Genomic DNA, 27,500 nt, shown 5'->3' with positions numbered 1-27,500 from the left:
TGCTGACCCCTGACCCCGCCGAAAGCACCAACAGTGGCACGTGAGCATCAGAACTGGACTACGGAGCAATGGAAGAAGGTGGCCTGGTCTGAGGAATCACGTGTTCTTCTACATCACGTGGACTTTAAGGACTGGTAGCAAAAGGGGGACCAACATATTATTTTATATATATATATATATATATATATATATATATATATATATATATATATATATATATATATATATATATATATATATATATATATATATATATATATAAATAATGAATATTTTAGCAATCAAACATTGCTGTTAATATAATATATAATCCCCATGTCATCACTATATAGAGTGTTAATCTTTTGGGTACCATTGACTGACCAGGAAGGAGTGATTTATGGATGTAAATTAAGATTTACAGAAGGTTTCAGCAGCTCTAGAACCACAGCAGAAGTTCCTCTGTGAAACGACAGTGTGTTGTTGAAAAACAGAGGTTTGCTGTATTGTTTTAGCCAAATAACAAGGCCTTCACATGTGGTCTAACGTGCTCATCAATGTCAGAATCACACACACACACACACACACACACACACAATGACCATCTTGTTTGTTTGAAATACGACGAGTCCAACAGGAACATCCAGCTGTATTAGATATGACATGAACTTCAGAGATCTTTCCTACGAGCACATTTTTGCCATGTACACAAAATGTACTCCCTCGTTATGAACGATGTCGAATATGACCTTGTAAATTGGCCATTAGTTGCATGCTGGGCATCTTTGACTCTTCTGTAGCTAGCATGGCTTTCCTCGTCCAATCATCCGATCACGCATCTTCATGTCAGAGCAGGCTTTCGTCCTTCGCCTCCAGAGCGACGCAAATATGTCGAAGCATCATGTCCTGGCTGGGAGCTAATTACCGAGGCTTCTACAAAGGGAATTGTATTATGAGGAGATCAGGCCTCGTCTAAGCTGATGCCGCGGAGAGACGTTATTTGGAGGCCACGGCCTTTTTATAGAGAAAGTCAATACTGAGCCCGAAGCTCCTGTGCTGGCTAAATTTAGGTGGATCTTTGTTTGATACCATTGACTTGTACGTGTATCCTGATCTGAAAATCCAATCCAAACATAATACAATACCAGACAGATTTGGTAACAGGATTTTTTTGTGTGTGTCGGTTGGTCACCAAAAAAGGAAGATTAATAAAACATATGAGAGGAAATCTGTGACAAGATGTGGATGTAAATCTGTTGGGCCAGCCTGAAGTTAGAAACCGTGCCAGACTGAGGCGTAAAGCAACGCATGATCAAAGCGAACTCTGATGTTCACAGTCAAATCTCACGAGTCTGTGCTTAACTGCATATTAAACATCAAATATGTTTGTGCTCAGAAAAATGATCACATCACTGGTTAGGACACATTTGATGCTGCACACATTCAAGAAACACAAGCACAATAAACTACATTTCTCCGTAAATCAATCATAAACACAAATCTTGCATAAATGGTCAATGTAGCCAGATTTTTTAGGTCATGTGACTAAAATTCTACTACTTTTACCTCTCACTTGCATTTGAATTTTGCACCAATTTGCCTGAGAGTCTGATTTGGTTCCCTTGAACACATGCTGCTCTATCACAAATATTCGATATTCAAATTCTGCGCATATATGGAACAAATACTGAAGTGAAGCAACAATATACAGAAGAACACGCAGAACGGGTTTCTGTTTTTAATTCATAAAACCTGTTGCTTTGAAACAAACAGCAATTTATGCATGAAAGGTTTTATCCACTCGTGTATGTGTGTGTGTACATATGCTGACAAAGACTTAATTTAAATATTCAAAGGTGCATGAATAACTCCAGCTGATAATGTAAAATTGTTGCCCATACACAGAGAGAGAGAGAGAGAGAGAGACACACACACTCTCTCTCACACAGACACACTCGCATCACACACTCATGCAGATACACACTAATGCAGACACACACTAACGCAGACCGACACATGCATGTCTCTCTCTCTCTCACTCACGCACGCTAATGCAGACACACACTGGCGCAGACACACACTAGCACAGGCAGACACATGCATATCTCTCTCTCTCACTCACTCACACACTAATGCAGGAGCACACTGACACAGATACACACTAACGCAGACACACACTAACGCAGGCAGACACATGCATGTCTCTCTCTCTCTCTCACTTACACACGCACTCACACACCAATGCAGACACACACTGGCGCTGCCACACACTAGCACAGGCAGACACATGCATGTCTCTCTCTCTCTCTCTCACTTACACACGCACTCACACACCAATGCAGACACACACTGGTGCTGCCACACACTAGCTTAGGCAGACACATGCATGTCTCTCCTCTCTCTCTTTCACTCACACACTAATGCAGACACACACTGGCGCAGACACACAGTAGCGCAGGCAGACACATGCATGTCTCTCTCTCTCTCTCTCACTTACACACGCACTCACACACCAATGCAGACACACACTGGTGCTGCCACACACTAGCTTAGGCAGACACATGCATGTCTCTCCTTCTCTCTCTCTTTCACTCACACACTAATGCAGACACACACTGGCGCAGACACACAGTAGCGCAGGCAGACACATGCATGTCTCTCTCTCTCACTCACACACTAATACAGACACACACTGGCGCAGACAGACTCTCACGCACGCACGCACGCACACAGTGTGTCTCTCTCTCACACACATACACACACGCACTCACACACTCATGCAGAAACACACTAAAGCAGACAGACTCTTACTCACACACACTCAAGTGTGTATGTCTCTCTTTCACTTACAAACGCACTCACACTAATGCAGACACACACTAACGCAGATGTACACAGACGCAGACAGACTCTCACGCACGCATGCACACACACACACACGAGTGTGTCTCTCTCGCTCACACACATGCACTAACACTCACACACTAATGCAGACACACACTAACGCAGACGGACACACACTCACACGCACTCAAGTGTGTGTCTCTTTCACTCACACACGTACTCGCACTAATGCAGACACACACAGACAGACTCTCACATGTACAGTCTCTCTCACTCACACAGGCACTCACACTAATGAAGACACACTAACGCAGGCATACTCACACACACACATGCACTCACACAAGTGTGTGTGTCTCTTGCTCTCTCTCACACACACACACATGCACTCACACAGGTTGTGTACACACACAAATGGCCATAAACAAGTGAGCTGGTGGAGAGGGTGTGTGTGTGTGTGTGTGTGTGTGTGTGTGTGGGGTGAAAGTGGCGCTCTGCATTACCTCTGCAGCCCGAATTAGACTCAACGACACATATTTATTATTCACACTTTTTCAAAAACTCATTTTCAGTGGGCATGAATTATTTAGCAGTTTTCCAAGCAAAAGGCGCTTTTTGATTAAACGGTGCCCCAGATAACCTCACGCCCTACACACACACACACATTTGAGAATCAGTGGAGATGTAACTGCCTTCTCAGGGTGAGAGAAGGCGATAAAAAACAAGAGACGGAAGCGGAAAATAAGCCTCAGCCGTGGGCGTGTTTGTTCACTACAGTAGGTGGACGTGATGGGTTGGCAGCGGCGTGTCGCCCGTGTGGCCTGTGGAAACTCACCGCATCGCTCTCAGTGCAATTTTGTACGCCAGTTCGGCATCGTGAGGTAGGAGGCATGTGAAGAGATACTTGGCAAACGTGTGCATCGGAACGCTCTCTCTATAGATGAGCTCTCCCAAACCACTGTAGGGCCCGCCTGCAAGAGGAAAACACACTGGGTGAGACACACACAAACCTCCAGGAACACTTGCATGCGTCTTCATTTTGAAACACTAAATATTTCTTTGAAGCCCCCCTGAGATTTGAACCCCATAAAGCCTAGCGTATGATACTTGACACACACATTTCTAAATGATCAAAACTGCGTTCTGTGCTTGCTTTCTGTCTTCTGATTGATATTTTAGACTAGTAAACATCCTTTTAATATAACTGTACAAACTTCAGCTTGTGTCTTTTTGCTGTAAAATCTTTACTGTTTTTTTATAAGGTTAATGTAAGAATAACTTATGTTGTTAGTAATATTTGCTGGACTGAAGCAACTCAGCTTTACTTGATTATTCATGTCATGAGTCTCAAATATGATCATAAGGCTTTCATCCCTTTTTGTCGGTATAAGCATCTAAATTGCATATTTTTGCTCAGTTTGGGCTGTTTTTTCTTCCATATTCTGACTATATCATACAATATGAGCCATAAAAGCCTGATGCATCAAATATAGTTTTCAAAAAGATTTTAAGGTTCAAAAAACTGTTCCATTATAAAACAAATTACACTATTGTTTCATACGTCAGGCTTTATAGAGTTAATATGTCAATTTCACAACACTGACATTTTCATGGTCCTCTGATGTTGGTTAAGGGTCATATGACATGAAAATAAACATTTTTTTTTTTTTTAGTAAATGTTATGCATCTTGTTTAACCAGTTATTTGTGCATTAATAAGTACCAACCAGAAACTTCTGTGAAATGTGTTTAAAATGACACACAGTCCTCAAGTGATTCTTTTTCAGCAAGTTTGAATATGCAGAAGTGTGTTTGATGACTGAATTTCAGAAGATTTAACACATGCACAAGCTGTGAGATGTGGTTAGAAATGCACAGATTTGTTGGTGCAAACAGGGTGTAAGAGTGTGGGAAAGAAGCGCCTTAGGAGGTTCCCGTTTCACCTCACAGCTAAGCACACACACACACACACACACACCCTGAGAGAGAGACATGCAACCCTTCTGCATGACACATCAATGTTTCATAAAGTGCTGCGTGTTTGCATTGTGCTTTAAATACCACCATGCATGTCGCCATCGTTTTTCCTCTGACATTACAGTTCGGTCATAGGTCAAGAATGCACACAGATAGCATCCTCTCGGAAGTAACCCAATCCATTTCCAGGCGAAACGCACCGAAAGCAGGCCAAGATGGGCTTGTGGTGTTGTGCTGCATCATGGGTAATCTGCTTACAGATCGTTTTACACACCCTCCCCCTCCTCATCCTCAAACCAGATGAAAACCACACGCCCACTTTCAAGAGCGTAGGCCTTTTATCACACTTGCCTACAGTATAAAACCATATGTGAGAGCTTAGCTTAGATTATTTGTGACCGAGAGCGCAGTGACCACAAGCCACTTCACAAATAAACACGGCACTGGACGTACAAACAGACACAGACAAAGTAAACCAAACGAAACATTCATACACGCTGCCTACATAGACAGCATCTAAACCAAAATAAAACCTCATACGTGACGCTATACATAGTCAGAGGACTCACAAATAGCACTTCTCATGTGAGCGACTAATATTACACACAAATATTTGTATCATTAAATATTTAATTGATTATTATCTTGACTAATTAGCCATCAAGTATTCATAGTTTATATTGAGCTTGTCGCAATGCATTCTGGGATTGCCTTCTCTGCAGTGCATGTTTACATGCCTTATAAGATCTCTTATTTTGGCTAAATTATAAACCGCATTGCATGTATACTGCAGAGCAAACTGAATCCCAAAATGCACTTGAGGGGAAAAAAAAGCATTGACTATACATTTCATATTTTAAAAAATAGCTCAAAAATATAGGGTAGAATTTAATTTGACTGTTTTCATGCTTATTAAATGGTAAATGGACTGCATTTATATAGCGCTTTTAACAGACCCTATGGCCATCCAAAGCGCTTTACATTTTGCCTCGCATTCACCCATTCATACACCGACGGCAATGTCAGCCATGTAAGGCGCCATCCAGCTCGTCGGGAGCAGCTGGGGTTAGGTGTCTTGCTCAAGGACACTTCGACACTTGGTAAGGTGGAACCGGGGATCGAACCACCAACCTTTCGGTTTGCAGACAACCTACATGAACCACTGAGCCACTGCCGCCCCGGCATATTAAAGCATCAAGTTGTTAGTTTAACAACATGGTAATGTCTTTCAAGGGATTATTTTGGGCTCCTATCTACAGTCAAACCTAAATTTATTCAGACACCTTCAATATCCCAGTTTATTCGCTATAGTTTAGTAAATGGTAATAAAACATGACAAAATTTCAGAGTTAAACTGATTTATCTTGATAATGTCAGATCACTTTGATAGAAACGGATGTAATGGATTACAATCAACCAATCAGCTGTTTGATTTAACTACACAATTAGATAATACTAATTTAGCTCAACCAATGACCGAGCAATGCTTCATTTAGTTCAGTCTGTGGTGTCAAAGGTCACATTAGCAATTAAAGAAAAACATGCTCGGCTCAAAGTGTCTGAATCATTTTGCTCTTAAATCTTTATCAGGTTTACTGGTAGTCACTGTGTGAAGAATTATTGGATATGTCACAGATGACTTTATTTTGCTCTCCTCACTTACAGAAGTGAACTATAGCGTCCTGCACACACTAGTGAACGATTACATCTGGTGTCTGAATCATTTTTGGCTTGACTTTATATATACACTGAAATGTAGGGATGCACCGATATGAAAAATTTGGCGGATATGATAACCGATAATTCTTTATATTTCAAAGCCAATAACCAATATATAATCCGATAAATCCAAATCAAAATGTTTATATCATTTTTAAGAGCATGGGTACAAAAACAAAAGTCTCAGCATTAAAAGCCATGTCCCAAACACACAATTATGATGTTCTCAGTATAGTGTTATGTAGTCTATATGACAGACTTGCACTGCTCATGTTGCCCTAAACTGTGTTTTCATTTTTTAAAGTGATTCCAATCATATTTCAATCATTTCAAACCCATCATGATGAACAGAGCACATCTGAAGCGTCTCAGCTGAAGGAAATAATACATTATCCGCTTTAATGCACCTTTTGTCTTTTCAGGCCGATAACAATACCATTAAAAATGAACTATATATAGTGCATCCCTACTGAAATTTAAAATACTTGCTAACCAAATTCATATTTAAAACATATTTGACAGATCACCACTAAAATCTGATGCGAAACTGCTTATCATCATCATCATAAAATAGCATCAAAAAACCCATATATTTCAGGTTGGTAAAGCCAATGTGCATGCGGAGTCCCAAGCGCACGTCAGGACATTGACTACAGCCACCGTTAAAAGCTCCCATAGAAAGTTAGTTATGCTATGATGTTCCCATTTGCCAATTGGCTGGACTTGTTCTGCCATATTGCACATTCTCCCATTCATAGTAATATGAGTGAACTGTTCAACTGAACTTTGGTATCTGCCTATGCAGCCAGTAGACAGCAGGGCAGCTCACTAGATTTGGAAAAGAGCTACAGTCATGTCTTGCTAAAGTTACTAACTAAAAACACACACACACAGAACAGCTGAGCATGCTAACTCTATTACAGCGTGTGCTGGAAGGGGGTGGCATGCTCTGGATGTCTCTCCATGTGAGAACACTCTTGTTGTTTTGATGGATTTTCACATTTGGCCAGAACTCCCCCAAACCCCGCAGCCAATAGAATGTGTGCCTTCCTGTTTATTGTGCCCCCGTCACGCTCTTGGCTTATGCTGGGTGGAGGAATCCACACAGCGGGGCCAGTTTATCAGTTCTCTTCATTCTTTCAAAACAACCCGGTGGCGTTTAGAGGCGGCTCTGTAGGGAAAGACCGCTTCGTTTTACTCCCAACACCAGCCGCGAGTGCAACAAACAGCTTCGTCCACCACTGAGCACTTTCTGAACACACCGCTCTGAGGGAAATGAAACTCAATAGTGTCTAAAACTTTTTTAAACTAGGAAAACAAGTTGGATTTCTGAAGACAAGAAGAATGGTCCCTGCAAAACACGCCGTTGAATGGTTTCTAGGGCATTGCAAAGCTATTATAGGTGGCAAAGAGGCCCTGTTTACACCTGCATTTCGGTCAATCGGATCACAATTAAGCCTTTTTTAGACGGTAATTGTTTCTCATGGGGTCATACAGTATTTTCATCATTGACAGGGATTTTGTGTGATTTTATTGCCGTCCGAATCCAGAATGTCAGTGTTTTTCTCCCACCACCTGCGTAAGTCACCGCCGAATTATCGCCTGTTTTAGTTGTGGCGATTTAACTGCCGTCCAAATCCACATCTCTTGAGTTTTCAAGAATATATTGCTTCAAAATTCACTGTTTATATCCTTTTTGACCCCTGCAGAGCACCGTACGGTTGTGCTTCGCTATAATTTCGATGCATTTTAAAGATCTAGACTTGTATCACTGAAATGCCGGCAAGTGTTTACAAGAGCAATACATTTTATCACTGCTCAAAAAATAAAAAGAAGAAAAGCACGTAAATATTTGAAATGGGCCGTTATTAAGGCAGCAATTATATATGTTAAAAAAATAAGCAGCATTATGCATTATGCATCATGCAAATAAGATGCTGTATTCACTTATTTCCGCTCATTTCCATACATCCTTTATTTTGGAGATAAAATACAAGACAGAAAACCATTTTAACTATAATGTGCATCTATATATCTTCCTTTTTTAAACAGATTTAAATAATTAAATAATAATTAGGATTTTTGTCCTATTATTAAATTAACTATGCTTGGTATAATAAGAATAAATGCATATGCCATTTTATTTACAGCATACAATCATGTTATTGGCCACATGAGCAGTGTTGAATAAATCACCATCAAAATGCACAAGTTTTATCACTGAGGTGTCTGCTCATTTATTTTTACGGACTTCATGAGAAACAATTCCCGTCTAAAATAGGGCTTTAGATGAGAGAGAAATTCCCGTTTACTCCTGTTGTTTTAGTCCATCTCTTTTGGCCACTTCTGTCCGGATTTCTTCAAGAGGATCTAATGAACTAAGCTCACACAATTTACATATGAACCAGTCTGGATACGACGGAAAAACACACAGAGAGCAGCTTTCGTTTCTGCTCTGAAAGACATGAGACCAGCCGAACAAAAGTGTGTGTGTTAGAAATCAGGAATAGTGAGAGAACATTGTACTTGGTATGTTTTTCGTCTTCAAACCAAACTTGGGTCTTCAGTCTACAAAGCGAAACCCCGTCTGGATAGCATGCATCCCATTATGTTTACCTGTTAGGACAGTAGGCGGAGAGTAGACGGTCTTTTAGAGGATGCTCGAATGCATTCGACCACGAGCGATTACACTACGAAATCAATCCGTTTCGAATGTTGTTCGACTGCCTCTAGATGCGGTGGAAAGTCAACAAGCTCAGAATGCTACAGACCCGTTTCCACCAGTATTTAGCGTCATCCACTTGATTCGATCGATCAAAATGCATCTTTAGCCAGCAGCCATATCACCCTATAGCCCAAGACTGGTTTCCCACTGAAGCTAAGCAGGGCTGAGCCTGGCCAGTACCTGGATGGGAGACCAACTGGGAAAACCAGGAGCTGCTGGTAGAGATGTTAGTGAGGCCAGCAGGGGGCGCTCACCCTGTGGTCTGTGTGGGTCCTAACACCCCAGCATAGTGATGGGGACACTATACTGTCAAAGAGCACCGTCTTTCGGATGAGACGTTAAACTGAGGTCCCGACTCTCTGTGGTCGTTAAAAATCCCAGGATGTCCTTCGATAAAGAGTAGGGGTATCATGGCCAAATTTGCCAAATGGCCTCCTAATCTTCCCCCTATCCTGATTGGCTTCATCACTCGGTCTCCTCTCCACCAATCAGCTGGTGTGTGATTGAGCGTTCTGGCGCAATATGGCTGCCGTCGCATCATCCAGGTGGGTGCTGCACATTGGTGGTGGTTGAGGAGATTCCCCCTTGTATGTAAAGCGCTTTGAGTGCCTAGAAAAGCGCTATATAAAATGTAACTAATTATCTTAATACCAGGTGTTAACACAGGCCTAAGGTCTTCTTAGTCGTCACAAGGGCCTTGAAAAGTCATGAGGCCTGAGCAATCCTAGAAACAACTGGTGAGTTTTACAGAAGAAATGTCCTTGATGTTGTGATCCCTAGATCTGTTGGCTTAGCAGCATATCGACTTTTGAAGGGTTAGGTTCTTGGGTTTAGCTCACATACTAGTTAACCAGCAAATAGAGATCTTTAGCATTACTAGGAACTTCCAATCAGGTGTAGCTAAACTCTGCAGGAATTTTGACGCCTCTGGTCTATAGCGATGTGGTATACTTGAGCAGGTTTAAAAAGACACGCTTCATAAAGGAAGTATTTGGCTAGATGTTTAGCTGACGCATGAGGAAATCAAATGCGCCCAGTCCAGAATTGTTTGCTACATCCAAATTGCTTCCTCAGGCTATTGGTATCGTTCAGCTTTAGTTAATGAAAAACCAAACAGCACTGCACCCGTTCCCTCCAGTCACACCGTAAATCTGCGAAAGCGCCAATGCTTACCCTCTAACAGGAAGACAGCTTGCTTGCGGAAGATCTTGACCAGAGTATCGTCCAGGTCCACTTCCTGCAGTTTGGCGATCAGGTGCTCCTCGTTTCGGCACACCTTCTCTTGGGCGTACAGTCCGTCGGGCATTATTCTCTGCTGACCCAGTCCCATCAGGGCCGTTTCCACCGCCAGGGCCAGATATGATTCGCCCTCCTCCAGAAATCGGCGCGTGGACGGAAACAAATGTAGCTCGCTGTGCTTGCTGGAGCTCATTGTGCTGGCTGAAGAAGGTAAGAAACAGAAAGCATGTAAGAAAGTGAGTGAGTCTGGTTTCTCCATAGGTTTATTTTCTCCATCGTGCCCTGATGGAGGTTTGGTTCCCTGCCACTGTCACCTTTGCCTAGGCTTGCTCAGTTGGGGACACTAAAATTATGATCAAAGTTATTCAACTAAATATTAGGGGTGTCCCCGACTAAGGATTTACACATCAGAATTGTCGAATCTTTCTATGGTCGACTGATAGTCGAATCATCTGTGCATGTGTGAATGGGTTGGGAGACACTAGTCAGCTGGAGGGTAAAACTATATTTATTTTCCTTTACACACTGCACACAGCAACAACTTTTAATAAAGTGACCAAAACTACCAGCCAACGGACAGACGAACTGACAATGGCTTTCTTATTTAGGTTTAAATAAAAGGTAATGTGGGGGGATAAACACTCGTAAAACGTTTTCTCATAACATTTTAAAGCAGCGATCGAAATACAGAACATCACACAAATATATAAAAGAAAATGTTGATAAATAAACCTAAAAATAATACCTGCCTAGAGAGGAAAAGAACACTTTGTGTGCGTTTACATGCATGTTCTTAAGCCATTGTGCCTAAAGGGATCTTACACCGGACGTGAAGCTCAGCGCCGCGCCGCAGGTATCTCACACCGGACACACACATATACACGCTAGCTCAATTTCAAATTGACTTCTGACAGAAGAGCTGCAGGATGAGTGTATCAAACGCTTGAAATGGCGCTCTTTGGCAAGGCAGGCTTTTAAACAACTTCCTGCGTTGCCGTGGACAGGCGCCGAATGCCGTCAACGGTGTGTGTACACTCGTTGAAAACATGTTCAAATTCTAAAGGCGCGGTGTCCATCCGGTACATCTTCAAAATATTGATCACCCCTATATTGCCAAAATGGTATAATCATCGTTTCATAACACCGGCGAAGATTCAACTGTGAGATCGGTGGTCAAATCCGGCTCCGCATATCGATGCATCGAATCGTCGACTATTCGGGGTCACCCCTAACTAAATATACAAATAAAATGAATTTATTAGGCATTATTTAATTCTATAAACTATAATGCTGATCTGCCAATATTGTCGCTATATGATAAATTAAAATAAGATGATAACATCACCGTTTTCTCCAGAACGACTGTACAGCCGAATTCAAATTTTGTTGCAATATTGTCCTGTTTAACACTGTGAAGCTGCTTTGAAACAATCGTCATTGTATAAGCGCTATATAAATAAAGTTGATGATAAAACAGCGGAGGTGGCGACACCTCCAGAGTGAACCACTGTAGTGAGACCTTCCTCCAGGCACTGGTTCTTAGACAGGTCTTGTCGTATAATGAGGCACCAGAGAGGAACTCTGCCTGGTCTAATGAAGCAGCTCAGCCGGAGAGGGCATAAGGCAAGGCATGCTCAATTAGGCTCTTGAGTGACTGAGGTAATACACTGTACCCTGGACTTGCAAATGCATTGAATGGTTCATGCATCACACTCATATCTGTGAGATGGTGCGAAATGCTGTTGGATATGACGAGGCTGTATTTAGAAACTAGGAGAGACAAACAGAAAGACAGACAGGCTGAGCCCCTGCTCTTCACTCTTCACTGATCTCCGCCAACTCCGACTTGCAGCTCTGAGCCTCGAAATCCTTCCAACCAATTCAACACCAAATCCAGCTTTATAATTGGCTGCAATGGAGTCGATTGGAAAGGCTGGTTTTTGTGTTGAGGATTGGCCCCTTAACCAATCAAAAGGCTGTAGTTAGTGCAGAGGCATCAATATCTCAGCCAATTAAAAGGCTGAATATATGGTGCTAAGGATTGGCGCCTGAACCAGACTTTCAACTGGCCTTAAGAAACTTCTCCTTAGCACCAAATCCAGCCTTATAATATGCTGAGACGTCAATCCTTCAGTGCCAAATCCAGTCTCCATTCAATGAATGACTATATTTGGTGCTAAGTATTCAGTCCCTCAGAATCAAGCCTTTTCATTAGCACCAAATTCAATCTTCTAATTTACTAAGAGGTCAACCTATGAGGACCAAATTAACCGTTGATTGAAATGCTGGATTTTTGCTGAGGATTGGCTCTTCAGCAATTCAAAATCCATTTTTATAGGCAAAGGCAAAGCCAATTAAAAGACAAAATATGGTGCTAAAGATTGACTCCTCAACCACTGTTTTTATTGGCTATGAGATCTTTTCACCAGTTCTTCAGCACCAAATCTAGTCTTACAATTGGGTGTGAGAAACTGATCCTTTGCAATCAAACACATTTTTGGATTTGGCAATGGAGAAAGTCCAAATAAAGTCTTTTGATAGGCACCAAATTCAATCTTCTAATTTACTAAGAGGTCAAACCATAAGGACCAAATCTAGCCGTTGATTGATTGAAAGGCTGGATTTTGTGCTGAGGATTGGCACTCCAGCCAATCAAAAGGCTGTTTTAATGCCAAAGGTTCAACCACAGCCAATTAAAAGGCAAGATATCCCAGTGTTTCGCTTGACTATGGAGTTCCTTTAACTCTCTGAGAGGTTAATCTCTCAGCACCAAATGCAGTCTTTTCATTGGCTGTGAGGAACCCTAAGAATCAAATCCACCCTTTTAATTGGCTGCTGTGGATTGTATGTCTCCATTTGATTTGCTATGAGGAATTTAACCTCAATACCAAATCTACCCATCTGATTGGCTGGGTGTCATCAATCCCTCCGCACCAATTTCATGCTTTTAATTGGCCATAATGAGTCATTCCCTCAGGTTTCTATAATTGAGATTCCACTATGCAAACACGGGGCTAAAATAAGATGCAATTTGCATGAAGGCCTAAAGATATGCCAAGATTAAAACAAGATTCATAAAAGGGTTTTTTGAGCAAACCCCTCCCTTAAAACCTTGAAAGACACAGCAAACAGGCCATGTGTTAAAAAAACACATCAAAAAACCCTGGAATTCTGGATCGTTCATGCCGTTATTATTTTAAGAGTAAAATGAATCCAGGGCTCCATGATCTTGGTTACACATTAATACCAATGGTGACTCAGTTGGGGCTAATAATGAGAAGCATCATAATGTTTTAATGATGCCTCTTTGGACCTGTGCAGATGGCTCCGGGAGGATTTAATGTCCTAATCAAAAATGAGCGCAAAGAGGGAAGCTTGAGGCTTCACACCTTCTTTTATTCTGCAATCCCACCACCACATCTCTTTCTTTCTCCTTCACTAATAAACTCAAAGTTCAAAGCCAGCCACAAAGATGGAGAAAAAAAAGCCAGTGCCTCAGCTTAAGGAGAGCCTTGTCTACCCGTGGACTAACCGAACAGCCTCTTCCCTACCTGGGGAATTAGGAGGGAAATGTCAGGCAAGTTACAGCACCCTACATAGTCCAAAGATGTAGTTATCATGCAAAATCTTATTCCAATCAAAATCTGTTTGGACCATTGGATTCCTAATCAGGTTTAAGTTGGTTTGCACACTAGGCCATGGCTCAATGGTATCCATCTTGAGCGGGCATGTTGGAGATGGGCGATCGCACCTTCACTTTCTGATGCCAATCAGAACGGGCACGAGCCCAAAGGCAACAATAACGTATAATTGCAGCAGCGTGTTCTCTGATTGTGATGCAGTCATCTCTCCAATCAGAGCTCATGAATAAGAGATGGGAACAGAAAACATTAAAATTAAAAGTGCATTAAAAATGCAGCAGGGAAGAATAAAGTTACAACTTCTAGGCTCAGATAAAAGAGACTCACGCTTTACTCTTAATATATACCATATCTTTTTAATCAGAGTCTAGAGTAGAAACATAAGTGAGGTTAATAGGAGAGAGATGATCGGGTCTACCGCGGTGGTCTAAAAACGCGCTGAAAACTTTGCAAATGGACGTTGTTTCAATAACAAATCAAAGACGATATTCCTAAATGTACATTTTACAGCCATGGAGCACATGGCACATATAAATATGCTGTATAAATGTTTATATAAGCAGTTTTTACTATAAATATTACAGAGGACGCTTAAGACGCCTGACGCTTTAACAGGGTGCTAATAGGACTTGACAGTTCAGCTAGTTCATAAACACACTCTGTAAATAACATGAATCATAAACATTGTGATGTGCGACAGCCTTTCGCATCTCAGTACCTGAGAAATCTAGAAACCCTCCATGCGAACCGTCTTCGTCCCCGCGGCCCGTTTCCATCAGCGTGCTGAAGAGTGTCCCGATGGGGTCCAGAGGGTGTCCCACCCATCCTTCTAGATTAGTGATGGACGTCACCCCTTTATGAAGAAGATCTAGAGGGACAAAAACAATATAAAAGGGTTTGTTTTGGGACTCTTTTAAAAGGTAAATAATATTTTTGACATCCTTGTTATTGCAAAAATGCAAGGCCGCATCTGTGCATCTATCCCAGATACCTTGAGGTGTCTTTAGACTAAAATGACAAGACTTTGAGTCGACTAAAAATTTACTAACTAAAAAAAGATTTGTCAATGACTAAAACTAACAAGGACATTTAGCACAAGAATAAGACTAAATTAAAAATAGGGCTTGGGCACCGCGTTGCATTCTGGGACGTCGCGGCTATGTTGATGGCCTCGCGAATGTAAACATACAGCAAGTCGAATGAGGAGAAGCAGAGTTGGGAGAAAGAAAAAACATGTTAAAATCCTGAAAGGGATGTGGAATTTACCGGGATACGTTAAATAGGGAAGGCAGGGACCGCTATAGAGACAAAATCGGAACTATTAAAGTTTTGGATCCACATGCATTTCCAAAGAAAGAGCGGAGCACCGACGACGACGAAAACTTTATTTTGTTGGTCCCCAACAGACATTCTACTGACTATAAGTAACTTTGCAACTACAATTCAACTTATTCTACTAACCCGAACCCCAACACATATAACCATAACCTACAGTCTACTAATACTCTAATTAGTGTTAGTTGACATGCTGTTGAAAACGTACATAGGTAGTAGAATGTTTAAAGTGGACAATCGAAATAAAGTCTAACCGAAACGTATATATTAATATTATTATTATTATTTTTATTATATAAGAAATTGCTCTGCCTCCGTTTTTATTTGTTATTGCAATGTTATTGTTTACTATATTTATAATTTGCACTTCCTCCATTTCTGTATCTTTTGTTGTTATTTTATAGATACCTATTAATTTGCTTATATAGTATTGAAATAATTTTTTTTTTTTTTAAAGCGTATTTATTATTGTTATATAAAGTGCACTCCGTTATATAAAGTGCAACAACTTGCACTCCGTTTTCTGTGTTCATTTTTTAACCTTTTACCTTGAAGCATTCCACATTTCTGTGTTCTCAGGTTGCACTACTTGCAAATAAACACTAAAAAAACATCTGATTGTGTGACAATTCTTGCTTTTTGCACATCGTACTGTTATTACTTCTTGTCCGTGGTTGCGCCTCCAAGCATGAAAGCGGTGGAAAGTTAATCCATTTTCGACATTTCCCATGGTGATTATGTGTTGCGCTGTTACACCCCAAAATGCAGCAACGGTTTACCATAGTTGAAATAACGCCAAAATAATCAAATTAAGACACACGACTGAGAGCGAGTACGTCTATAAACAGTGCACAGTAGTCCGAGTAGTAGTAAAGGATGCCATCAACATGGCCGCCACGCCAAGTAATGACGTCATGACGCCCAAGCCCTATAGGTGACAAAATGAACACTACCCAGAATCAGGGTATACTAAAACTAGAACTATTAAAACATTTCTGTTAATTGAAATAAAGCAGAATAATTTGCTAAACTAAATGAAAACGAGAAATGTTGCCTTGGCTATAAACTGAAATAAGTTCATGTTGAGCCCCAAATTATTACATGAAAACTAAAACTATACAAAAAGCTAATTTAAAATATTATTAAAAAAATTAAATAAATAAAATAACACTTCCCAGAATGCAATGTTACAAACTCAGCTAATATTTTTAACCAAGATGGCAGCCAATTGTTATTCAGTACTGTCAAGCATTGATAGAAAACAGTGAAAAATGCAGTTTGTGTGTGCCATTATTTATTTTTGCACTTAGAATATTGAGTCGCTATTAAAATAACTCGTACTCTATTCATTATAACACATGAACCCAAGAATGCATTGCAAAGATGAATTATAATTATATTTAATTCAATACAAAAACAAATACGTAACATTTGTAACAATACAAAACTGCACATGCAGTCTGACTTTTGTGAGGCGATTTCCGAAAGCATCAGACTCTTGTGGAAATCACTGCACTAGTGTTTTACATAAAGCCCAGGACCAGGCCATAGTGCCGCCTCATTTGAATAATATGAATTATGCGTGGGCACTTTCGCCACAACAAGTAGTCATTTGCATTTAAATGCAATTGACCTGAGCCCTGCTGGGCATGAGTGGACATTCAGCTCTAGTGAAGAGCAGTCCGCATGAAACCGTTACCTGGCCATTAGACACCGAGACACAGAGCACTGGCACACACTGCTGAAGAGATAATTGGGTAACAATGCTACCATTTTTGGCCTTTTTGGCACTGTTAATGATACAGATAACAGATAAAGGACAGGAAATGAAGAAGAGAACATGCTAGATTTAAACTGCATGTGATTTGCCTCATCAAAGTGCCTGCAAGTCATTTGCTTGGAACAAAAATGGGTGATTTCTGGAAACATGCGACTGCTGACAATGCAATGAAGGTCTGTCTACACCAAAAAAACAAAACAAAATTAACATTAACACCATGTCCTAACTGGACGTGATGCGACACATTCCAGTGACAAGCACTTTGTCCACATCAGTTGTGACTACATCAATCAAAAGTCACATCCAATTATAAGAGCATGGGCGGAGTCTCTCTGCAAACGCACTGCACTCGCAACCAAATCAATCCAAAATCTCAGCCAATCAGAAGAGCGTGTGGGCGGAGTCTCTCTGCAAGCACCCTGCACTCAAAACCAAATGGATAATCAAATATATAAATATGACACCATTTTAACATTAAAATAAACGAGTGACTGAAACAATCTGTCATAAAACCGTCTCCATTTGAGGTGAATTATCCATTGACATAAAGGTGATAAATGACATTTAATAAAGTACATAATCAATACCTGAGACTGTCATTGTCACACTTTGTATATGGTTCCAGCCGTGGCATTGCAGAACTAGAAACAGTTTCTAAAATAGAATTGGCGCTTATCGCAGTCAAGTGGTTAGGACAAATATTATGTAATATAACACAGTGTAAATATTATACAAATAAGAAGTGATGCAACAGCAACTACCAATAGGAATTCAGACATCTCTTCTGTAGTCGAATATTGGGACGTTCATGTAAGCTCATGTGAGTGATTGTACCATTCTTTTTGATTTGACTATTCCTACTCTTCCTGTCATTTTAAAGGATGCATGGTAATATAAAACATGCATGGTAATATTGAAGATTGCATGGTCATATTAAAGGATGCATGGTTATATTAAACAAAGCCTGGTAATTTTAAAGGACGCATGGCAATATTAAACTATGCATGGTATTAAACGATATATTTGAACCCGTGTCACCATTTGATGCATTATGCACTGCTGCAACTTGTAATCACCAACTGAATGCTCATTTTTAGCGAACATTCCAGATGTAACTCACCTTTCTTGTGGTTTCGAAAGATCTCCAGCTGTTTCTGCTGCTGCCGGCGGAGGGTGTTGACGATGGCGATGGCCAATCGGAGTGCTTCCCGTGGGTAACCGTGAGATCTCAGTGCATCTACTCTGGCGCAGGCCGTAGGGACGTGTTCTGTGATAGAAACCCCCCCCCCAAAAAAACCTTTACCAAACCTCAGACGAGCACAACAGAAACATATTTCACCCGCACGCAAAAGGCTAGCAGGGACAGAAAATAAAAATTCCTTTCATTTATCTAGAAACTCTTGTTCTTGCTCCATATGAAGCCTCCATTCATCGCTTTTTCCCCCCGTAACTCGCTCTACATTTTTTCATAATGCTATAGAACTGCATAACACAAAGAGGCGAGTCAAGCAGACGTCTTTTTCCGGCCGAGCCGCTTACCGTGCCACAGGGGCCAGCCGCGAGAGTCAAAGAGCGAATTTTCAGTGTTGTCATGGTAGCAGTAGTTGGTGTAGAGGTCGTCGTTGATAATGTGCTGTAAGTGGCTGTCTTGCCAGTGGAGATCGCATGCCTCGATGGCTCGCGTGAAAACCGTCCGGTGGGGCCGGGTGCCCGAATCTGAGGAAGATGAGGAGGAGGAGAGAGTGGGAAAAGGGAAAGGAAATTGCTCTGTCATTCTCAATGCTAGCTCTGAGAGCGAGGCCCGCAGGGGCCTGTCAGTCAGGGCAAAACGGTAAAACCTTCGGAAATAAGTCCGTAGATTAGTGCATGGAGCTGAACTGTCATTCACAGCTGGAGCAGACACCGGCACAACTGCTGCAAGGTGGCTTTACATACTACTCCCGGCCCATAGAGCCATACTACATTATTATAAAATCAAGCCTTTCGGCAGTATCTGATATATACAGAAACCGAGTAAACAGGTGAAACGCCACCTTCAGTAAATATATAGAGTGACAACACCAATGAACCAGTTAAAAGAAGAATTTCTTCTGCACACCAAGGGTGCATTTATTTGATCAAAAATTCAGTGATATTGTGAAATTATTACTGAATTATTAAGAATAATAATTAGTTGCTCAAGAAACATTTCTTATAATCAATCAGAGCTGCACAGATCTGGATACATTGAGATTTACGATTCTTGAATCTGATGAATCAATGTTTTCAACAAATCTCTTGAGAGAATGATTCAATGACTCATTCATAAAGCCTTCACTTGTTATATCAATGGATAAATCAGTGTTTTTTGAACAAATCTCTTGAGTGAATGATTCAATGACTCATTCATGAAGCCTTCACTTGTTTTATCACTGGATAAATCAGTGTTTTTGAGCAAATCTCTTATGTGAAGAGATTATTACTTTTTTAACCGTCGTTTGTCATCACCTACTGGCAAAACGGTGAAATCAATCCAATTTTTATTTGAAGCGGAAAATTGTGGGAAGTCTAATAATTTAAAAAATAAAATTGCTCGGGTGTGCGATCTTTTAACAATTAATCGGTCAGCTCTATAATCAGTGTTGCAAACAGTAACGTAATATGTTTTTAGAAACCGTGATACTTTTTTTTCAGGAATCTTTGATGAATAGAAAGTTCAATGAAAAGCATTTATTTGAATCTTTTGTAACATTATACGTCACTCTGAATAAACACTTCAATAGCAAATAAAGTATCCTTTTTTTTAATCGTCAACAAAACATATACACCATATCATAAATATTAAATCTATTGCCCTTAGTGCAAAATCTCTAATTAAATCTAGACATTTATCCGAGTAGTCTACACCCCATTCATACCCAAAATACCCATGCCTTAGGAAAGGGGAAGTCATTTCCAGCAATTACCTGTCTGGAGCATGAATATTTATAACAAAACACATCATAAAGTCTCTGCAGACGTTGTCGCCTCGGTATAAAAGACCTGACTAATCGAAAAGTTTCAATAGAGCTATTTCCCCCCCGCCCCAACCCTCGCTTTAGCCCAGAGTTATGATTAGCACTGCAAGGACAAAAGCCAGGGAGGAAGTACTGAAGCGCTGTTATTAGGGGCATTCCATTAGTCACACAAAGCCTAATAAAAGGGGTGCACGGAGGCATGGTTGATTAAAACACCCACCATCACCATCTCACACACACACACACTTACCTTGGTTGCCGTGCGCACCCTGAGGCAAGGCATTGGTTAAATTGGGCAGCTCGTTGCCGTGGTTACCGTCCTCCAAGGGACACACGTCCACACTGTTCCACTTCTTGAGCTGCCTGAGCCAAGCGGCCTTCTGTTCCGGCTTACAGTGAGGGTTCAGCACGATACACATCCACAAGGCACCTGGGAAAGATGGACAGAGTCAACACAAAGACGGATACAGGAATATGGAGGTTTCCAGAGAAGAAAGAGACGATGATAATAATAATAATTAAGGGTGTCCCCGACTATGGATTTACACATTCGAATCAGAATTGTTGAATCTTTCTATAATCGACTGAAAGTCGAATCCTCTGTGCGTGTGTGTGTGTGTGTGTGTGTGTGTGTGTGTGTGTGTGTGTATGGGTTGGGAGACACTAGTCAGCAGGAGGGTAAAACTATATTTTCCTTTACACACTGCACACAACAACTTTTAATATAGCGACCAAAACTGCCTGCCAACTCACGAACTGACAATGGCTTTCTTATTTAGGTTTAAATAAAAGGTAATGTGATGATAAACACTCGTTTTCTAATAACATTTTAAAGCCACGATCGAAATACAGAACATATTAAAAAGAACATTTTGATAAAAACAAACTAAAAAAATACCTGCCTAGAGAGGAAAAGAACACAGTGCGTTTACATGCACGTTCTTAAAGGGGGTCGTACACTTGCGCCATTTCAAGGTTTTATATTAAATGTATATTATATTTCCCTCAAATCGTCAATGTACGTACTGATTTAACCCTGTGCTACAAGATAAACCCATCGTGAAGCTCTTCTGTCAGAAGTCGATTCAAAACTGAGCTTGCACGTATATAATGTGCGGTCCGGTGTGAGATACCCAGGGTTATACCCGATCCCTTAAAGGGATAGTTCACTTTAAAATGAAAATTGTCATCCTTTACTCACCCTCAAGTTGTTTAAACCTGTATGAATTTCTTTCTTCAGCTGAACACAAGGGAAGATATTTTGAAGAATGTCAGTAACTAAACAGTTAACTGGAGCTATTGACTTTCATAGTAGGAAAAACAAATACTATGGAAGTCAATGGCTCCAGTTAACTGTTTGCTTACAGACATTCTTCAAAATATCTTCCCTTGTGTTCAGCTGAAGAAAGAAATTCATACAGGTTTGAAACAACTCGAGGGTGAGTAAAGGATGACAGAATTTTCATTTTAAAGTGAGCTATCCCTTTAAAGGGATCGCACACCGGACGCGAAGCTCAGAGCCACGCCACGTCTTTAGACTATAAAATATTGAGCTCCCCCATATTGCCTAAATGGTATGATCCTCATTTCATAACACGTGCAAAGATTCGACTGAGATCGGTGGTCAAATCTAGCACCGCATATCGATGCATCGAATCTTCGACTATTCCGGGTCACCCCTAATAATAATAATAATAATGTTTTATTTTTATAGCGTCTTTCCCAAGCTCAAGGTCGCTGTACACAACATATACACAAAATAGACATACATATACAATGTAAGACATAAACATACAAATGTACAGAAGAGAAAAACAATTCTAAGCAGAGAAGGATTGGAAATACTGTAAAGCTGATGATACACGGGGCAACTTTTTGAGCAATATTACTGAAAGATGTTGCAGTGGGCATTTTCCCATTGAGAATGGGTAACACATTTCTCTTTGGATATCCAGATAGAAATTTGTTGCCCTTTCTCAATGGAAAAATGCCCAGAGCAACGTCTTTCAGTAATATTGCTCAAAAAGTTGCCCCGTGTATCATCAGCTTTAGAAAAGATACGTTTTTAGTTGAGGAGATTTAAAGGAGGATATAAAAACGAGGAGAAAGTGAAAACGAGGTACAGATAAATAATGGGGAGCAACTCCATGCACACATTTAAAAGTTAACCGTAGAATCTGATATTGGATGCGGACAGAAACAGGTAGCCACATGGAAACCGGTAGACTACACACATATTGTAGTCTAGCGATAGTTTTAGCGTGTCTGATCTAGGGCCTCACCGACGAGGCTCAGACTCGGAGATCTTCATTATGTCTGACAGACACACAGATAAATAGGTCAGCTGACTGCTCGACTGAACAAACGAGTGTACTGCACCCTTAAGACCAGCTCGTCCAATCACGTCTGTTTAAATCAGCTCGTCCAATCACATCTGTTTAAATCTGATGGTAATAAAGTAATCCTGAGACACTAATGACAGCAATTTCTCAGAATGATCATCATATTTTTGCTCATGCCTGATGAAGCTGACAAGGAACTGAATGCAATTATTTTGACTGGATGAATACCCAGATATGATTTTTGATTTTTCCATATTTAGATAAGCACGTTTGGGATGAAACTTCATACATTTACCATCCAACCATCCGTTTATCCAACCATCCATTTATATCATCCATCCTTCCATCTTTCCTTCCTTCCTTCCTTCCTTCCTTCCATCTATCCTTCCTTCCTTCCTTCCTTCCATCTATCCTTCCTTCCTTTCATCCATCTATCCTTCCTTCCTTCCTTCCATCCATCTATCCTTCCTTCCTTCCTTCCTTCCATCCATCTATCCTTCCATCCATCCATCCATCCATCTATCTATCTATCTATCTATCTATCTATCTATCTATCTATCTATCTATCTATCTATCTATCTATCTATCTATCTATCTATCTATCTATCTATCTATCTATCTATCTATCTATCTATCTATCTATCTATCCATCCATCCATCCATCCATCCATCCATCCTTCCTTCCTTCCTTCCTTCCTTCCTTCCTTCCTTCCTTCCTTCCTTCCTTCCTTCCTTCCTTCCTTCCATCCATCTATCCTTCCTTCCTTCCATCCATCTATCCTTCCTTCCTTCACTCCATCTATCCTTCCTTCCTTCCTTCCTTCCTTCCTTCCTTCCTTCCTTCCTTCCTTCCTTCCATCAATCTATCATTCCTTCCTTCCATCCATCTATCCTTCCTTCCTTCCTTCCATCTATCCTTCCTTCCTTCCTTCCTTCCTTCCTTCCTTCCTTCCTTCCATCTATCCTTCCTTCCTTCCCTCCATCCATCTATCCTTCCTTTCATCTATCCTTCCTTCCTTCCTTCCTTCCATCTATCCTTCCATCTATCCTTCCTTCCTTCTATCCTTCCTTCCTTCTATCCATCTATCCATCCTTCCATTTTTCTTTCCTTCCATCTACCTATCCATCCATTCCTCCACCCATCTACCTGTCTATCCATCCTTCCATATATCTTTCCATCGATCTATCCTTCCATCTACCTATCCATCCATTCCTCCATCAGTCTACCTATCTATCCATCTGTCTATCCATCTGTCTATCCATCCTTCCGTCTACCTAGCTATCCATCCATTCCTCCATCCGTCTACCTATCTATCCATCTGTCTATCCATCTGTCTATCCATCCTTCCGTCTACCTAGCTATCCATCCATTCCTCCATCCGTCTACCTATCTATCCATCTGTCTATCCATCCTTCCGTCTACCTAGCAATCCATCCATCCGTTAGTCCATTCAGTATTACAGGCTGCTATATAAAGAAAGAAAGACACTTCTGTTATTTGCAGTAATCTCATAAATCTGTTTGGCTGATATATCGGTTGATCGCTAGGAAAAATGATGGCAGCCAATGAAGTTCCTACACTATAAATAAACCAAAAGCTCACAAATCCTGATTTGAAAAAATAATAAAAGTAAGAAAGATGACATCCATCCAGAAATACAGGCCACTTTTAAGCCAAAGAAGTTGAGCATAAAGGCCGGATCGATACGCACACGTCCCTCACCGGGGTGAAGCTGCAGAACGTCACCGGCGAGCAGCCGCAGCCCACGAGGTTCATTTGGCCTCTAATTCATCCCATTGGCTGCATTAGGCAGTGATGTATGGAGCCTGACGCGAGCGCCATGCCATACGGATTGTGTATGATGGTTTAATCACTCCCAGAGTGCTCCACAATGACACACTGAGAATACCTGCTAGACCCAGCTGAGCGGACGAGAGCGAGAGATGGAGGAAGGGCGGAGGAGAAAACAACGAGACGGAGGGAGAAATGAAGGAAGCGGGAGAGACAAATATATGATGGCAGGAGAGGAATTAGATAGTGACGAGAGAAAAGAGGGAAAGACAAAGGAGGAGAGAGAGAGAGAGAGAGAGAGAGAGAGAGAGAGAGAGAGAGAGAGAGAGAGAGAGAGAGAGAGAGAGAGAGAAAGAGAGAAGGAAAGCAGGAGGGAGAGATGTGAGGAAATCTGGAAGAACACGGGAGGCTCGTGGGGGGATGGGACGGAGTATCGGCTCTTTGTTTGGGCATGAAGGACAACAGACGTGGAAAAGAGACGGGAAAATATGCAGATCTCTGAGACTTTAACAGACCGGAGTAGGTTTAGAAATCAACAATCAAGTAATGTGCAACGTAATGGTTTTTGTAATAATATAATGCAATTAATGTAATATAATGAATAAAAAAAAAAAAAAAAAAAATTTAAATAAATAAAAATGGATGCAAAAAAAGTTGTGCCGGGAAAGAATAATAATAACTACATTGTTTTAATATATATAATATAATATAATATAATATAATATAATATAATATAATATAATATAATATAATATAATATAATATAATATAATATAATATAATATAATATAATATAATATAATATAATATATAATGCATCTCAGAGACTTTACACTAAAATTCTCAAGTAATGTCTTCCCTAGTTTCAGGCAAAAACACACACAAACAACATCCACACAACTCATATATTCTGAGTCATAAGTGACTGATTCTTATGAATCGGTTTGTTTAAGTGACTCACGAGTCCAGGTAAAAATGCACATTCAGCGCTCTATAATAAATGCTACTACATCAATATTAATGTTAAACTGTTTATTGGCTATCCTGGGGTTAGTTAGCTAGTTAGTGAACATTCTTAGATGCCATCTCATTGCTCGCAGTGAAGGAACTTCAACTCAATGCGTTTGCTTCCGTTTCACACAAAGAAACCAGAACCATTAATTGGAAATGAGAATTGGTCATCATCCCTAGACGGGAGCAAATAAGTGTATTATTGTAAAGTGCATGTTACGTCTGAACCGAAGCAGAACTCCTGCGCTAACCGATCTCCACGTCGCCAGGTCTTAAACCGCGAACGGAAACGATACACAGCTGTAATTCATTACGACAAGATCACAATAAGAGAAGTGCGACGTTAGGCGGGGGGGAACGCTACCCCCTAATAAAGACGCCGCTGGCTATTTAGCCCGCCATTGTCTTAAACTTGCTGGCTGTACGGCTTTGTGCTTGGACAATGTGAAGGATTATTGCTTGCTAGTGTAATTATGTCAGCTGAGAGAAGTCATGGCCTAATTTCCAGCTCCTCCGTCATACGTAACCTAGATGAAAAGGAGTCGCTTTCAGCACACCGGCCCCTGTGCCCAGATTAATTAAAACAATATTGAGCTTAGCCGATGAAATTCTCGCACACAGACATGCGCACACACTGCCGGATTCCTCCCTCATTCTTTCACGGCCGTAATTTGAGCTTTCACTCCAGATCTCATCCCTGCTGTCAGCACGCCTGTCTCGAGCCGAGAGCATCCCATAATTCCTCTCTCTCAGAAACACACATTCATAAACAGAGAAGGCTCCGGCAATGTGGGGGTTTCTACCAGGCCAACAGCCACGAGTAATAATAATAATAATAACAACAACAAATCAATAATGTAATGTGAAAACTATGAATACATTTATTATTATTATTTCCATTGTATTGTACTAATGATTTCTGCTGGTAATAATATAATGTAATAAATTAATGTAAAAATATAATTTATAATACAATATATAATATAATGAAATGATATAAATAATTATAGAATTTATAATATAATAAATGAATATATATAATATAATATAATAAATAAATATAAATCATAATATTTATATATACTAAATGAATATAAATAATATAACAAATTAATATAATTACATAATTTATAATATAATAAATGAATATAAATAATATAATATATATAATAAATACATATAATTATATAATTTATAATATAATAAATGAATATAAATAATATAATTTAATTTATAATATATCATAATACTAATAAATGAATATAGATATAATGATTGATATTATATATATATATATATATATATATATATATATATATATATATATATATATATATATATATATACATACATACATACATATATACACACACACATTCACATACATATACATGCATATATATTATATATATATATATATTTGATATAACATATGACATAACATGACATTAATAATATAATAATATAATATAATATAATATAATATAATATAATATAATATAATATAATATAATATAATATAATATAAAAGATAATATATCTCTGAGACTGTAATGCCTCTCCGAGAGGAATAGGGTTTAGAAATCAATGCTTAAGTATTTCCCAAAACATTTTTTGTGAACTCATGACACTTGTACTGTTCTATAATGCTTAGCATCTTAAGACTTCAATTTCGATGTCCTTACATCTGCACAACTTAAAGTGTGGTGTGTGTGTGTGTGTGTGTGTGTGTGTGTGATGACGGCTATGAGTGAAGGCTCCAGCCGTATGGGCTTTTCTACGGGGCCGACGGCAAGCAGAGCGATTGCCACTAGCGGCACCAAACATAATTGCAAAAACAATGAATAAAAGCGATCCGAGACCTGCCTGATGCAAGCGCGCCTTTGTTCCCCCAACAAAAGCGACCTGCTCGCAGCGGAGGGAGCGAAAGACGGATGAAGGAAGCGACGGAGTGAAGGATGCTGGGAGGGGTGAGCGTATAAATCTGGGCTGTAATCTCCCTCTCGCACTCGCTGGCAGCCGTCTCCGCCGCTCCTCATCCTCAGCCTACCTGACCGCCGGTGTCAGATTAAGTGTCCGGGATTTAATGAAATGGTCTTCGCATTATCGCGCCTGTCAGGG

The 27,500-nt window shown here is 40.2% G+C and overlaps 1 protein-coding gene across 1 annotated transcript in view; it reads right to left on the bottom strand.

Moving 5' to 3' along the window:
- The window catches only part of zswim6 (zinc finger, SWIM-type containing 6), a 99,849-nt gene that overhangs the window by 7,323 nt on the left and 65,026 nt on the right, over window positions 1–27,500 (bottom strand). Inside the window, exons 5-10 of the mRNA XM_067432567.1 lie at window positions 20,485–20,664; window positions 18,778–18,954; window positions 18,359–18,505; window positions 14,842–14,991; window positions 10,417–10,683; window positions 3,659–3,794 (exon numbers count right to left, since the gene is read on the bottom strand). Coding sequence (XP_067288668.1) covers window positions 3,659–3,794; window positions 10,417–10,683; window positions 14,842–14,991; window positions 18,359–18,505; window positions 18,778–18,954; window positions 20,485–20,664 — 1,057 coding nt within the window. The remainder of the gene's footprint in view (window positions 1–3,658; window positions 3,795–10,416; window positions 10,684–14,841; window positions 14,992–18,358; window positions 18,506–18,777; window positions 18,955–20,484; window positions 20,665–27,500) is intronic.

This window comes from Pseudorasbora parva, chromosome 23 (genome assembly GCF_024679245.1).
Source record: "Pseudorasbora parva isolate DD20220531a chromosome 23, ASM2467924v1, whole genome shotgun sequence".
Lineage (NCBI taxonomy): Eukaryota > Metazoa > Chordata > Actinopteri > Cypriniformes > Gobionidae > Pseudorasbora > Pseudorasbora parva.
This window is presented reverse-complemented; position numbering and strand designations above follow the sequence as displayed.